Below are 16695 nucleotides of genomic sequence, written 5' to 3'. Positions count from 1 at the left end.
ATCCACAAGCATCAGTAAACGCATGGAACGGCCCTCCGCCACCACCATGATCAATTCTTTGGCCCATGTTAAATCCACCGGCGTCAGAACACTGAGCAGGGATGGGGGTGGTCACTGCTTAAGAAAAATATGACAGTGGTTAGGAACAGGAGAGCACTCTGCAAAGTTTAAGACTGTTTCCTACCTGCCTTCAAGTAATTGTGTAGATGCTAAGAGCTGCTATGCCATAAATACATGATGTAATGAACTGAGAAAGCAGGCTGAAAGTAAAAGCATTTAGAAATGTTTCGATTTTTGTTGTTGTTGTTTTTTAATGTTTGTGGGTTGTTGGTTTGTTTGGGGTTTTTTGTTGTGTTTTTTGTTTTTTGTTTTGTTTCAGGGCGGAGGTTGGAGTTGGTTAAAATAAACTGCTTACCAACAGCTCTCAGCATTTGCTAATTACTTTTTATCAGTCATCTTCTTTCCCTCTACAGGCAGCCAATACCATCCCCAAGCCCAAAGGAAGAAGAAAGCAGGTCCTGGTGTTTATCTCCACAGGGAGGCACCAAGGCTGTCCAAAAAACAGGACAGTTAAAACCAGCTAAAAGTTAATATTTACAAGTCCAGATGAGTCAAACGCAGAGAAAAAACACCGCCTGCTCTCTAGTGTTTTATCAACATTTGTTGATTTATTTAAAAAGTTGGGTAGAGTATGAGTAATTAATAGACTGCCATACGCCCATATGCTGCATCTGCTACAGCAATTTATTCCTATAGTTATTTTATCACTTTCTTTGGGAACTGAATGAGATCAGGATCAGCATTCTGACACTGGGAAATTAGCTCTTTTCCATGGCTGTCAGAAGGAAAGCGGGAATTAATCCTCTAATTTCATTCTAAAAAACAGCAAGAACAAATCCAATGAAGAAAAAAATATTGTCTCTCCGTTTGTAAGAGGGGAAAGAAAAGTGTTTGGAAGAGCAGTGGCCTTATTATGCTGGCAAGCTTACAGCCCATGAGATCAATGTTTTGATGAGCACAAGGACCGGTGCCAGAGGGGGACGGGAAGGAGGAGAAAAGGCTTCAATGAGCTGCAAGCATGGGGAGAGAAAGAGGTCTGAGGATGAACTGGGTCGGGTGGGTTGAGGAAACAAGGAAGCAGAGTGCACTTATAGAGGGATGATCAGAGCCAGCGAGGAGCAGCGGACCTCACACATGGATTCTAAAGGCTGGGAGAAAATGGCTGCTCTCATCTGCAAGGGCAGAAACGATAGCAGGGGGTTAAGCCAAGGAAGAGAACCGACGCTCCACGAAACAAGACAGCACAGACCTCAGTGTGTCTCACTTCGAAGGCGTACCTTCATCAAGGGGGCTGCAAAGGGAACAAACAAACTTGGTGTATTTCTGAGAGCAGCCTGCTAACTGCTGGATAGACCTCTACCAGGGCACAGCAGCACTCTTAAGTGAAGGGCAGAGAAAACTCCTGGATCCAGACTGTTCTTTTTTCCAGCCCCTCTGCAAAAGGGTTCCTGCACATCAGTGGCACCAAGTTGTCTCCCACCCCATGGCTGAGCTTGTCGTACAGATTTATTTCTGGGCTCGCAAATTGCTTCAAGGTGGGAGCTCTGCTCCGGTGCTGACATCGCCTGGCTCACAGTCCTGCTGCAGTCCCAGTTTCTAGGTCAGGAAGCACAGAGTCACTGCCCAAAAGTAAAGAGAATTCTGGAAGAAAGGACTCCCATGTCTGGAGATGCGGAAAGGTGATTCTAACAAGCTCAGCTTCATTGAAGCCCTTCTGATCTTACAAACAACTGAACGTAAAGACAAATCTATATCCTTTTTGAGAAAACACTGAAGAGTAACCTTGGGGGAAAAAAACAAAACCAAAGAAACAACCACCACACACAGAGAAACCTGGGTACATAAGTGTCTCCAATTTAAGCCCAAACTGACAAACAGTTCGGAGCTCACCCAGCACATCAGTAGGAGAGCATGGCAGCTCTCCATCTCCCACCGCAACCACAGCTCTGTCCCCAGAGCCTGAGCACCCACCGTTGAGCCTCCATTCCAAAGAATTGAAGCCATCGCTCACACACTCGCCTGGGTCTTGTGATCCCAACAGCGAACAAAGCTTCTCTTAAATGTGGTTTGATTGACGCAAATCAAGAGCTGAGCGGGTGATTCATAGTTGTCAGACCGTAACGCTCGCATAAAAACAGCATGTGGACAAACTTGCTGATGCACTCAAATGCTCAGCACGTACCGTGAGAGGCAGAGCCGAACACAGACCTCTTCCATAACGTCATTTTTAGTCCCCCTACTCCCCTCTAGGACACGATTTGGATTTTCCTAGGTAACAGAAAGCATCATAATAAATCTCCAAGCATAGTGTGTGCAAGAGCCATTTTGCTGCGCTTCCCTGCAGCTTGGCAGGGAATATTTATACAGCGAACAGAGCAAAGGCATAATCCAAGCAGAGCTCAGGGATAGCCCATAACCACACCCCAGTTGGACACAGTTGCCACAGTGCCAGCCATGCATTCTGACCTTTCCATTGCCGGTTGCAGACTACTCCCTTTTTCCTTTATGGTAGACATTTTTGCTTCCTTCTCCTTTTCCCTTCCTCCATGTGAATACACAGGATAGGGTCACAAGGAAGGTCCAGGGAACTACATGACCATCAGCCTGAGCTGCGTGCCAGGAATGGTCACAGAGCAGATCATCTTGAATGCAATCACATGGCACGTATGGGACAACCAGGGGATCAGGCCCAGCCAGCATAGGTTCATGAAAGGCAGGTCTTGCCTGACCAACCTCATCTCCTTCTGTGATTGAGTGACCGGACTGGTGGATGAGCATGCAAAAGCAGTCAGCCCTTAAATGAGGTCTGAGAGGTGCAGTCAGGCTCCATCCCTTCTGGTCACACAGCTGAATTGCCTTCACCTGTGCTCCCAGGGCTGACCCAGTCCTTTCCCCAGGTGCTCAATCAGTGCTTCAGGCTGTGACTCAACAGCTCCCATACAACGGCACTGCATTCTGACATCTCCATTAGCACAGCTGGGACCAGCCTAAAGAAGCCTTTCCACCCACACAGGCCCAACAGATCTACTCACCGAGATGGAAATAGGGAAAGGGGAGCAGAAACTCAGAAGAAAATTTGTCAGAAGGACAAACATCATGAAAGAGTGAATTACAGCACATTTAGCACCGCGACAATGAAGCAGCCAGCCCTCCTCAGTTTCTGGTTTAGTCATCATTTAAAAACAAACGCAACCTAAAGCACAAAACCCTAATTGAAATTAGCTGATGAAGCACAGCAGCACATCGCTGCAAAGGAAATTAAGAAGCTAATCTGACGCGCTGTTTCTCGGTATAAACACATGCGGTCCCATGTTGGCTTTAAGCACTCTGTCAAACACACAGCCACCAGAGCTGAACAGCCTCGAGATTCCAGGTATTACAAGCTGCTAGAAACAAGTGGTGCCTAAAAACCTTCTGAGCTCATGCATTTCCAGCGACCCCTCAGTAAGTACGGCTGCAGGTAAAGAGGTGCTCTGGGAAAACAGCACTGGAGCAACCACTTCACCAGAGTTCCCACAGCCTCAGAACTGGTAGCTTTAAATTTAGGGCCCTCCCATCTACGCTCTGCTTTTTAGTAAGTAATCTGATCGATTGCAAGATGTTATGGTTGGTTTTTGTTTTGTTTGTTTTTTTTTTTGTTTGTTTGTTTTTAAAGTAGCATTGAGTTCCCATTTGCTACGAGCTGACCACGGAGCGCCCACGCAGCCACGGCAGGATTTGTGTCCTGTCACACTGCTGCCCAAGAACCTGGCAGGCTGCGCCTTCAGCTGTGCACTCCAAACAACAGATTGCCTCTTGTTGCGCTGGCCGAGGGAAGAGAGGAAGGGATTTTCAGCAGGATGCTACAAGCAGCTGTCTGCGAGTGTCAGCAGCTGGAAGCCAAAGCGTGTTCTCTTCAAATAGAGGAGAGGGCGGCAGCAGCACGCCGCGCGAGGCAGGACAAGGTGACAGACAAGAACACATCAGTGCTTTCCAATATGGTCCCCGCAGGACGTTTCTATAGCTCCTGGGGCCAGGGCTTAAGCAAACATCAGTGTGACTAATATATTTAGGAAGTCCAGAAACTGAAGCTTGTGTTGTTTTTGGCTTAGTGCAGTGAATCGGCTTTAATGACGACCTACAGTCAGCTCTAGAAATTTTCTTTCTTCTTCACTGACATCCATGACAAGAGTTTATTAGCGGGGCTAAAATTAAAAACAAAGCATTTTTCCCTGCTGTGAAGCACGTGTAAGCATCCGTTGACATCTTGTATGAGGAGACCAAAAAACTCTGTTTCAAAGCAATTCCATCACCTCCTTGTATGTCACTTCTCCATAACATTGCACATTGGATGTTTTATGCTTCGTACATCCAACACTGTGGATTTTTCACAATCAGGATTAACTACTGTGGAAAATAACTGCCATAGGAGGAAGGATGTGTTGCTTTATCACAAAGATTATGACTTGTAGCTTGAAAGCAATCCTGTTGGGCACCCCCAGTCTGAAACACAACTTACACACAGTATCACCCCCAATGGCATTCCAAATCCAAGCGGTTATCATCACACCATTTCTCTTCTCCTTTGCCCAGTGGCTCTTTCTAAAGACTTTTCAGAGGCTCGGTGGTACCTTGGGCTCCCTCTGAAGAGCCAGAGCCTATTAGGACCCCCAGCACCATAGCAGAGCAGCTGCTAACTGATACAAGAAATGACACAGTGCAGTCTGAGATTATTCCTCCTGAATTTGAGCTGTTCTTGAAGGCTCACAGCAGAACTGTGTAACATAGTTGAAGAACACCATGCCTTCCAGCCCTCCCAGCACAGCTTTCCAGACAGGACCAGCATCCCAGCGCCCCTATCAGGAGAGCACTTCTATGCACTCTGCAGCAGGCTCCAAAAGCACCATTCACAACCCAAAACAGCTTGCAATCAGTAAATAGATTACAGTAACAAGTTGACAAGTGGGAAAAAGAGCTGCCCTGTTTATTTCAAAAAGGTTTCATTTCTAGCAGAACTTTTCCTGTTTTTAAATTTTGTACAGTAATAACCTACCTTCCTCTCTAAGGACCTGCCCCTTTTTCCAATCTCAACTGTTAAATAAAATAAAAAGACAGCAAACTACAGCAATGTGGAGAATAATGTGGTTGGAGGTTTTATTGATGCTTGTTTGGAACGACCTGGGTAGCTCATAGGGCTTCACTGCTTGTGAATAACAGAAACATCTGCAACCCAAAGTCACTAAATAGGGTGCTACATAACTGTGAGAGGTGCGTTCAGAGGGCAGGTCTTTTTTAGGGTGTTCACTCAACTTTCCTGTATTAATGCTAGGAATTAGCGAGAACACATTGAGCAGAACGAGGGGCACTCAGAGCCACGTGAGAACAGCAGATCAGGTGATGGATGGAAGAGACACAGCAACAAAGGTCTGTGCTTATACCTCAGGAAGAGCTTCCCATCAATAGCTACAAACCACCAAATCCAAAGCAGAAGCATGTTGTTTCAGAAATGTAAAGCACGATTGGTGTTGGAGTGCCTTCAAGGATTCTGAAAAAAGAAATCAAAACCTGCAACAGATTGTTCGATCTCCTTTCTCTGAGGTTAGAGAACCTCAACTTTAGAAGGGAGAAATAATAAATAACAGCCACAGCAAGGAAGCTTGTTTTCCCTAAATCCCCAGACTCCTACTGGGAAGGGAAGAATGCAGGCAGTCGAACCTGCAGCACAGAACCTCCCTGGACTTCCCAATCCACTGGAAATGCTCACCTAAGAGCTCCCCAAATCCCAAGTACAGGAAATAAAGCATTCTCCTTTACTGGAAGCGAGCGCACGCAGAGGCCTTGACACGGCTGCCAGTATCTCCATCTGGCTGTAAACGCTCACAGTGTGACCGAGGAAAAAGAAAGCCCTGCTGTCTGTGTAATGAGTTACCAGGCTATGCAGAAAAATAGGATGAAGCAATAAGAAATCAGGGATGGCCATCAATGCCGCGGCTCAAGGCTGCAATACCTCGATTCCTCTTTGCTCCTCGCAGCTGGAACTCCTCGTACTAGTTTATTTTTTGCATGTCTGTCAACAAATTCATCTGATGCAAGCTTGTTAAGTGACTGCCATGTCTATATACGACTCTGGATTTGACCTCAAGCATGCTTTTCACACGTGCAGCTTCAGTCATGCAAGTCACCAGCTCTGAGTAACACAGAATGGTAAGAGTTTTCTAGATGCACAAGGAACCATCAGCTACAGGAATCCCCTGGGAGCTCTGGCTGATAGGTATTTGAGAAATAAAGATGATCTATTTGGCAATTAGGGGAAGGAAAAGGAAGGAGGTGTTATTTAAGAAGTGAATGCGAGCAGCAAGTCCTGTGCCACTGTGGGAACCGCTCTCCCTTCAAGGATCAGCTCCCAGCCCGTGCCCAAACTTGCAGAGCACAGAGGTGGTCACTTAGATTGCTTTCCCTGCAACGCTGCTGATCGCAGCCACGCACAGCCCGAGGTGCAGCAGCACCAGACACGTAAATGATTTGTTTTCGCCATCACTGATCTATAGAGCATGGATTACATAAACAGTTGTTTCTTGCTCATTTCCACTCCCCCAGCATCTCCCCTGACAGAAACGTGCTTGTCAATACAGCAGCTGCCATCAGGCAGCAGAGCTGTTAGCAGCTGCAAGGTCTGTGGCTTGGAACTCTAGGTGAGCTTTGTGAAGATGTGCAGAAATACAGCTGTGAGGCTGTCACAAGCAGCTGCATCCAGGAACAGGACAGCACTAATCTCTTCCCACACTGTTCTCCTGCAGCTTAAACAGAGCACCAAGCCAGTTTTCCCACTTTGAGTTGCTGGAAATCCCAGTTTGAAAATATCTGCACAGATCTTCTGGAATTTTTATAGCTAACTTCTATCTAGATTCCACTTCCCAAAAAGACAGTCCTACTTCTCTTAAAGCCATTACCTATGTGTCAGAGTGTTATTTTCTGCACATACCCTTACCTTTCTGCATCTCTGCATAGAGGACACAGCTACAACATGCCCTGGAAGCAGGCACAGCGCAGTGCATACAAAGCTGCAGACCTCTCTCTTCTCAGTGCTGTAGGGCTGGATCATCGTCTGCACTCTGCAGGGCTGCCAACCACTCTGCCTCAACAGCCTTGTACAGAAGCAACCCCAAATGTCAGGAGAAGCGGTTCATTCGTTCAAGACAGCAAAAAAAATTCCCATTGGCAATGAGAAGAGGAACCGCCGCCGGAGACAGAGAGTGCTGGTGATGGCTGGGAGCTCCAGGAATAGCCGTGCACGGGCAGAGATCAGTGGGTGAGGTGGTCAAAGGTACGTGACAAACAGCTCAGCGTGCTGAGGACTTGTGTTCTCTGCTGGAACACCTACAGCTGACACCAGTGACTCCAGTGAGAAGAAATGCTGAGAGATGTGCTTCCTTCTCCACCCCCTTAGAGGGGAGCAAAACCTTTCTACGCCTATCTATCTCACCAGGCTTGACACGGAGCTCTGCATCACAGCTGTCCTCCAAGAAAGAGTTCCTGCTCCTCATTCTGGGGGCATCTCCTCTGGCACACATAGGCCTGAGCTGCTGCTGCTGCTCCCCAGTGATGGTATCACAGCAAACAAGGGCTAGAAAGCTGCTCTGAACAGTCAGAGATGCAACAAGTGAGCTGTTAAACACGTGTTTGAGTGCCTTCTTCTATCTGGCATCAGCCAGTGCACACCTTGTGTCTTTTGAGTCAATCAAGCTATCAGAGCTCCATCAGAGAAGGACCCAATGGCTGCATTTTAACTTTATGGTGCAAGGAGAGTCCCCTGCATGCAAATTTCTCATTCCTCCATTTTAAAATTTAATTACAGCTTGAAGAAGAGAACGTGGTTAGCATATATTTAGAGCTCAGGGGTCTGAAACTCACTTTCATCCACAGATAGAAGCCACTGGGAAAAAAAGAAAGAAAGAAAATCTTTGTTTTCCCATCAGTGATTTACCCAGCTTAATTTTGCTAGTTGTGCATTGCAAAATCAATGCTTACCTAAAGAGCAGCCTGTTAAGCAATATGCTCTACAGCTCTGTTGTAACCGAAACCGAGCTGGACAATGCACTCAGGAATACCCTCTGCCTGCTCCTCCCCTTAGGTTCTGCTCCATTCCACCAGCAGGACACTCCACTCCGCTTTGCAGAAGGCAAGCATCCATTGCAAAGCAGAGGGGATCATAACAAACACAACCTCTGGACAGCAACTTTCAGCTCTGCTTCTAGAAGTTTGTTTCTCTATTTTCCAGATCAGGATTTCCAGTCTTTAAGCAGGAGTATTCACTCAGTGCTAAGCACACACACAGCTGCCTGTCCTGTGCCACCCTTTGCATAGCTCAGACCTTCCTCTCAGGGTCTGCAAGTTTCTCATCAGAACATTTGCTTTAAAACCCAGATCTCAAGTAACCAGCCAGCATTAAACCAGCAGGCCTGCTCAGAATCACAGAATGGCCTGGGCTGAAAAGGACCACAGTGCTCATCCATTTCCAACTCCCTGCTGTATGCAGGGTCACCAACCAGCAGACCAGGCTGCCCAGAGCCACATCCAGCCTGGCCCTGAATGCCTGCAGGGATGGGGCATCCACAGCCTCCTTGGGCAACCCGTTCTTGAAGAAGAACTTGTACTTAAAGAGCAATATCTGAACATCAATCATCCCTCTTCCTCTTTGCATGAAAAGAGCCATACACCGACCAAAGATATTACACTTTCTTGCAGCCTCAGCGCCACTTCTCCCATCACAGCCCACATCTGCACAACACGTGACCAGCATGTACTTTATTCCCCTTTGCATTTAAAGAGAGCAAGTTCAAGTTAGCCTGTCGCCCTAGCTTATAACAAACAAAGTATTTGTGTAATGGAGCCATTCTGTTGAACCAGTGCCATCCCTGCATATACCACCAAAGGCAAACAGCACACAGACACAAGGTGCCTGCTTCCCCTTGGAAGATGCATATATGTATGTGCAGATATTTAACAGCAGCAGAGTTCCTGTTTTTCATGAAAGCCCCATTAGCCAGCGATGCTGCTTCAATACACACAGACTGTTCTATTCCTCCTCCAAGTACGCGCTCCACGGAGCTCCCATTGCTCACGGAGCTCAGCAGCAGGGAGGACAGCTTGCTCTGGTGTTGGAAGGCACTCTTTGCATCCATCACAGTGAGGAGGTGCCTCCCCCACTCCCTTCCCAACGTGCTGAAAAGTTCATTTATTCAGGAACCGACTGCAGCGGTTCTCTAGCTTACCTGGGAAGGCTTCCCATTCACCACAGGCGAGCGGAGCTCTCAAGACATGAATGTCTGTTTTATGAACATCTGCACTCCATGAATGCTCAGACTAAGATGTGTATAAATGCAAGGACTGTGCACATGGCAATGCATTATATCTTCAAGAAAAGAAACATCAGATGCAGGATGGCAGAAAAGCTGAAGACAGCACCGGTCAGAGATCTAGTCACGTTGTCTTCTAAAACAGCATTGCCACCCACCTCTCTCCAATGCACTCTTTCAACACAAATCAGAGAATGCCCCACAAGGTACAACAGTCCCCAGCTGAAAGATGGAGGGTATGGGTACCACGGATCCCTAAAAGCCAGCCAGAACTCATGGTTCCAGCATCTTCAGCTTCCCCACTGTAAGTCTGCACAGAACCCCCAAACCAACACCCCATGGACTACCTTACAACCTTCATTGAGATTCAGGTGAGACAGTGGAAATTAGATTTTTGGGGAGAAGGGACAGAAGGAATGAAGGCAACACCTCTCCTCAGAACAGCCGACACAGGTCAGCAGCTCTTCTGAGCTCTTTTTTTTCCAGATCACAGAACTTCAGAAAACAGCAGCTGCCTTTGGGCAAATATGAAATGATCTGCTGGACTCTGTGCCATGCTTATTATCTTGGTGTCAGTGACAAATTAAAAGTCAATATAAAGATGCAAAGTGCGCCTTCATAATCATCAAGCAACTTCAAGACTCACCACCACTGGTACCTGTTGCCACAGTACAGCTCAAATCCATAAGCAAAAGACACATATGCAAGCCCAAATAATGCCAATGCCTTTTCCTTATGCATACAGTTAAGTTTCTCCCATCTCCAGATGAAAATCCCAGCATTCAGGCCTGCAAAGCCCTCATCCTCTGTTGGGTGCATCAAAGCTGCATCCTTGGAGAACTGGCCCAGCCCTGAGTGAGGAATGCACCAGGAGCTCTGCAAGGCAGCTGAAGCCATGCTTACAACACGTAATGTCTCTTTAGCTAAAAGTTCTTGGTTAAGTGTGCGGTCATGGGGTAAACTGAGCATGACAACAGACTGTTTTAGTACCTGGAATTCAATCCTCTGTCAGTGGCTGTTTGTTCATCAGGTACTGTAACAGCAGAAGCTTTAACACTTGTAGCAGAAGCTGAAACTTTCCCGTAGATGCCGACCTAAGTAAAAGACCAGTACTGAGGGTGAAAAATATTCAAGCTGCAAGGTGAACTTTCTTCAGCTTGTTTGATCCAATTACTTGCAATTTGCCTGAAAACATAATTTTATTGTTGGGCGTTTCAGTGTGAGAGTTTTTTTTGCTGTTTAGACCCAAACAGGTTGCTTAAGGACCATCTCAGAACCCCTCGTTCCCAGGAGCTTGCTCCTCAACACAGTCCCAGTTGATTTCAGGCTCCACCTGCACATGAACCCATCCAGCATTCTGCTTAACTTGCACTGGTACTTCACCTCTGCTATGTTCCGCATGATTAAGAGATCATAAAACATCTTTGCAAGGCAGTAGCCTTCCAGCAGTGCTGCATTTTCAGCTCAACGCCACGGAGTGGCTTCTTTCTTATAGCCTTATGATTTTAAAGCATCTTTATTTAGAGACCATAGGATGATGTCTTGCAGCTGCAGAGTTGACCAGGTAAAGCATTCCAGCATTTAAAGACTGTCAAGTCAATTTTATGAAGCAGCATCATTTTCACAGTAGCCTCAATAACTCTTCTCCATGAGCTACTTCTGCTTGCGTGAGTGCATGCAGGAAACAAACCAGTAAGTAAAAGAATCAAGGCAGAAACTGAGCTCAATTCCTCTTGTTTCCAATGGCAAACAATTTGAATCCTCACATCTTTCAAGAATAAAAAAAAAAAAAAAAAAAAAAAAACAGCCTGCTTTGCTGGAAGGATCATGTATTGAGCTCATCAGTGAGATCCTTCTAAGCTCCTCAGAAAGTAAATTCACTGTGTGAGAAAGGACCAAGGATCCAAAGGATCATCTGCACCTGCTCATGTCTCAGGAGTCTACCAACCTCCTTCTCCTCTCCTCATCCTTTGGTCAAAACTATTTCCGAAGGGATCTGAGTACCAGCAAGCTGCCTTTCTAATCAAAGAATAGTAAGAATGGAAGAACCAAGCATGGAAACACAGGCTGAATGCTGCATTCAGACAGCACCACCCATTTAGTCTTAAGTGCACGCACACCTGGCCCCATACTGCTGCAGCATTCACAGACCAATCCTTTATTCCATCTGAACTGCTACGTTGACCAACAGCAGCAGCCCTCTGCTTTCTGAATGACTGGAAAAAGAGTGGGGCTTTACTCCCATAGCAATGCCATCCCTATGGTACCATCCTCAGCAGCTGCAGCACCTCATACCACAAAGGCGTAATTCCTGCTCTCGGTGCTGCTCCGTGCCACTGCAGCTTACAGCCAAAAGCCTGAGAACTGTACCCAGCTCTGACTGGGATTTGCACAGAAAGGTGGAGGAGCAACCTTTCTGCCCTTGGATTTCAGTTTCTTGAAACATACATACCATCCAGAACCAGCTTTAGGGAAACCCCACGCTCCAGCAAACTGATTTACAAGGAGTGCTTACAGAAAACCGCTTAGCTACCTCTGCTGCTTCACAGCAGTGGGACTTGGGGAACCATAAGCATTACTCTGAGAAGATGGAGGAGGCTCTGAGATGCTCCAGCAGTTGCACACCCAAGTGATATTTGCCATATGAAGAGCTTCTCAATAATTCAAACTAGAAATCAAAACAAATGGCAGCAGCTACTATAATACAACCTAAACAGGTAAATGGTTGACAAACACATTTTGACGCTACGCTCAAAACCACACTCGTCTGACACCGCTCCCACCTTTTATGTACATCTCACCTATTTTCTGCTGTTTGTAGCATATCCACTACCCATTTATTACTGAAGGCATGTATTTATGGCCAGTGCAGGCTCATGCCTCACTTTACACCTCTCCACGCCTGCAAGCTCAGCAGCATCCTACCTGCCTGCTTCTCCTCCCAGCTGGTGCCCAGCATCCTTGCGACAGCATCAACACATGAAAAAAATCACCCCGCTATCCCAGTGTAAGAATCAAGCAGTAGGAGAGAGAGCCAAGCTCCACGAACACTAAGGGCAAGGCCACCGTTTGAGATGAGATGTTCCCCACTGTCCTCGCAACGGACAAAAATATTCCCACTTGTGTAAATACAGCCTTAGTCAACAGCACGACAAATCCGTACACAGATAAATGTCACACGCTGACGTCAGTGCCAGAACAACCTAATCAAAGTACATTCGTGTATTTTTAAACCCTGAAGTGGTTTTTCTTTAAAAGAAGCTAAACAAAAAAGTCATTAAAACAAGTCTTCAGAAAACCTCTTAAAAAAATTCTATGTAATGATGTAACGGGGCTGAAGTCTTTAATTCCCTCTGGTTCTGCACACATAAAAGTGAAGCTGTACCCAGCCCTGAAACTAGCTGTTCCATCTGATGTGTCACTGCACTAGAAAGCAGAAGATAAGGATTTGGGAAAGCGTTACACATCAGATTGGCACTCACATTTGTATTGGAAATTTACCCAGACAGGTTATAAATAACACGGCGAACGTTCGCAGCCATTCTGAAGGTCGCTTTGCACAGAAGTGCTGCTTTTATAGTAGGAGCCCCTGGCTGCACGTGACCACCTACTGCTCATAGTTTGGAACAGAGTGCTTTCTGGGGACAACCAGGTTCAATTGGCTGAGAAGGAAGGTCACAGAGCGTGGTCACAACCGACACGACAGAGCCGCAGCACAGAAACCGAGCCCAGCAGCCACTGGATTGACTGGTTTTCTTTTGAAAGTGCTCCTCCTTGTAAATCCCAGCTAACTTACGTTGGAAAGAAAAAAGGTCATTTCTCTCAGGCCAGCGCGGTCACAACACGTTTCTATGATTTTAAGGTCGCTCCTGAAGTGCCTGATTTCAGTACCATGAGAGGCAGTGCAGAGCGAGAAAAAGCATAGGCACAGGTGAGGCAGAAGAGAGATGCAGTCTTGTGCACGTGGCAGCAGGCTCAGCAGAGGAGCAGCATCCTGCCCAGCACACAGTGCCCAGAGGCAGCACTTGGAATGGCCCCTCCGTCCATCCGCCAGGATGCTGGAGACAACAGGAAGCCACCGACCAGAGAAGAGGAGAGAAAAGACTGCAAATTAATATTGTACGGTTGAATCTAAATAATCAGATCAGATTCAAATTACAGGAGGAAATATTTTTTTTTTCCTATCTGCATCCCACACAGAAGCTTCCTGAAGCTCATCAGCATGTTCCATACATGATACACTCAGTACAGGTCCAACAGGATGAAGCTCCAGTGTGCATTTCTGTGCAGTACTGGAACTGAAGCGAAGCTCCCTCACTCCTTAGCAAGCCAGGCACAGCATTCATCACCAAGGCTCACTGATTGCTGCTTCACGTGGTACCAGTCTCACCTTCCCAAGATCATTTGCCACCATCCAGCAACACGCAGATTGCCAGCCTTCTGCCCAGAAAGGAAGAAAACCCATCTTGCATCTGGTTTTGCAGAATTGGGAAGACTCCACTCTTGTGTTCCTAATGGCAGTTCATTAAAGGAATGGGCAGAAGTCGTTACTTGGTATTAGCAGAGATTTCAGCAGTAATCATATGTAATGAACTCCTTTCCAGGTGCTCTCATCCACTTTCCATCTCATCCTTGAGCAAAGTGGGGAGGATTGGATGCTATTTGCAGAGACTGGCAGTAAGAGTTCACATTGATCTCACATCCTTCTGCTTTGCTGCGTTTAAAAAGCAGAAACTTGCTGTTTAAAAAAAGGAAGAATCTTTAATTCACTGCCAGCACTTCCCTCGGCTGGAACAAGCAACTGATTTAAGAGTCTCTTAAAGTTATCTGAGGAACACAGATAAATGAAGATAGAAGCTTCATGAAAGACTTCTGACTTATTATTCATTACAGAGAGACAGAAAATAAAGGCCTGCTTGCATTGAAGGTACGCTGAGCGGCAGCCACCCAGCAAAAAGCCGTCAATGCAAAATAAAAAGATTTTTACTCGTAGGGACATGAAAGCTTCATCCATAACAAACTCCACAGCTTCGGTGGAACAGAGCACTGAGAGGAACCATACATCAGCAGCGTCAATCCCAGCCTGCAGGAAGCAGCCAGAACGCCCAGTGCACACACGAGATCTGCACTTCCAGCCTCCACCTCCAACCTCCCCATGCACCAACTCCAGCAGCAGAGCAGGGCTGCTGTCCCCCGAGCTTAACCAGGCAGAGCAGGAGAGAAGGGAAGAGAATAAATCTTCAGCAATAACAGCAACAAGGAGGTTAAAAAAAACAAGAGGGGAAAACAGATGAATTCAATTCAGCTCGCACTCTGTGAGATCTTACGTGTGCCTCAACTTGTGAAGGTGCATATGAAGATAGGTGCCAAGGGATCACCTTATTTAATGCAAAACAGCAGAGATAAACCTCATAGACAGACCACGGGAGGAAGAATCCATTTCACCAAAAGCAAGGATCAGTGATGATCTATTTTCCCTTCTATCCCCCTGGTCTCATGGTGAATTTGAGACAGCGTGCTGACCGCAGCTTCCATCCACTCCCCTCCTAGATGTCTCCTCAGCTCAAGAATCCATGGCAAGGTCAGCACCAAACCTGTTTGGGCAGGATTTCATTACAATGCTTAATCAGCCACGATAAATAAAGCAGCTTCGTTTTGAATGCTAAATTTAGAGTAAGCCTGCAACTTGACCATACAACCTACACAGCTGGACACAGAGGTGGTGTCCTTGGACTGTGCAGTTCCACCCAGCTTGATTTGAGTCAGAAGTACCCCAGCCAGCAGAGCTGGAGCAGCACACAGACCTTAATTACATGAAAGAGCATCAGTGCAGAATAACAAAGTCTTTAAGCAAGAATCACACAGAGAGCTCTCAAGTCCCCTGCAGCACTTTCCCAGTCCCCCAACAAATAAAACTCCACGTTCAGGGGGGAAAGCATACCGAGTGCATTTACTGTAATAGCGGCAGATGAAAAATCGTAATTGCTCTGCCTTGACATCTGGTTTCTATTTTGCTGCCATTATATCAGATTACATAACAAACAGATGATGCACTAGATTTGCCGAGTTCTTCTGCAAGTCTTGTGTGGATTTGGTGTTTACATTCTTGCTCACAAAAATGTCAGCGATGGCACACACACACACAGCTGTGTGTGAAGCAGGCAGAGGCACCGAAGGCAAAGAGAAGTTTCCAAAGGCAAAAGTAAGCCTGATCTGGGGAGCAGGGACGGGTGCTTAAATCCATATAGAAAAGATCCCATTTCACAACTCAGTTCAGAAAGGTTAATCTGCATGTCACAGCCCTCACAGTTGTGCAGACGAATGTTTATAGGAATAAGCCGCAAGGAACACACAAGTTTACACCCAGGTAATTTGCTCACATAACTGTTTCACAAGTTTACTGATGCAAACGAATTCCATTTTGCCCCATCACGTTACTATTATCTACCAAAAAAGCATCTCTGCACCATGTGCATCACCTCCTCTTATTTTTGGCCTGCAAAGCTTTAGAGACAGATAGATACAGTATGTGTACACACAGCCATCTACCAACATAAATACACGTAGGGTATTTTCTCCTCTAACCGGTGCTTCTAAGTAATTTCTGCTGTCATGGTGATTCATGGTCTTAAGGGCATGCAGTAAATACGTAACCTTCAAAATCAGACATGTATTTGCTGACCTTAGGCACATGGTATACCTTCTTCTGAGTCAACACATCCTTCCTCTGCATCAATTCAGGCAGCCATGCGGCACCTCTTCTGCAGCTGATTCAGCTGAATGCAGGTGATTCTCACATACCAGTGATGTTTCAGTCTTATTTCATGACACAAAACGTGCAGTGTGCTGCATCAGAAGAGATGAGATTTCTTCCCAGAACGTGCCTGCACGCGCTTCCTTTGCCAGCACCGAAAGATGCAACAAAACATTTGCATTCTAGTGTACTGCATTTCAGATACAGGACATGATAATGGAATTACAGAGTTAATGTGTAGGCAGGGACACCTCCCTCTGGACCAGGTTGCTCACAGCCTGATCCCAAATGCCTCCAGGGACAGGGCACCCTGGGCAATCTCAGTGAGTGTCTCACCACCCTCACAGCAAAGATAGAATGAATCCTCCCCTCAAACACAACACATAGGAATTAAAACCCTTCAGGCCGCAGCGTTCCATAGTGTTGCATTGCCTTCTACACATAGCTTATGCTGACCCACAGGGACTGGCAGCCTGTGCTCCCCTGCAGGATGCTCTTCTCTGGGGTAATCCTGACTCATTCATAAATCCCACATTCACAGAAAAT

General features: G+C 46.4%; 1 protein-coding gene across 9 annotated transcripts in view; it reads right to left on the bottom strand.

The window, feature by feature from the left end:
- Positions 1 to 16695, bottom strand: part of HDAC4 (histone deacetylase 4) — a 215613-nt gene that overhangs the window by 158025 nt on the left and 40893 nt on the right. For 3 of the 9 annotated variants that reach the window (XM_042821985.1, XM_042821988.1, XM_042821986.1), the window contains exon 1: positions 7028 to 7376. The exons of 2 other annotated variants lie outside the window; for them this stretch is intronic. In XM_042821985.1, coding sequence (XP_042677919.1) covers positions 7028 to 7094 — 67 coding nt within the window. In that variant the 5' untranslated portion in view covers positions 7095 to 7376. Of the gene's footprint in view, positions 1 to 7027; positions 7386 to 16695 lie in introns of those variants that run through there. 4 more of the 9 variants (XM_042821987.1, XM_042821989.1, XM_042821992.1 and 1 more) reach the window with 3 other exon arrangements.

The sequence above is a fragment of the Centrocercus urophasianus genome, unplaced genomic scaffold, assembly GCF_019232065.1.
Source record: "Centrocercus urophasianus isolate 14NV4802_14NV808 unplaced genomic scaffold, USGS_Curo_1.0 seq_20, whole genome shotgun sequence".
In the NCBI taxonomy this organism is placed as follows: Eukaryota; Metazoa; Chordata; class Aves; order Galliformes; family Phasianidae; genus Centrocercus; species Centrocercus urophasianus.
This window is presented reverse-complemented; position numbering and strand designations above follow the sequence as displayed.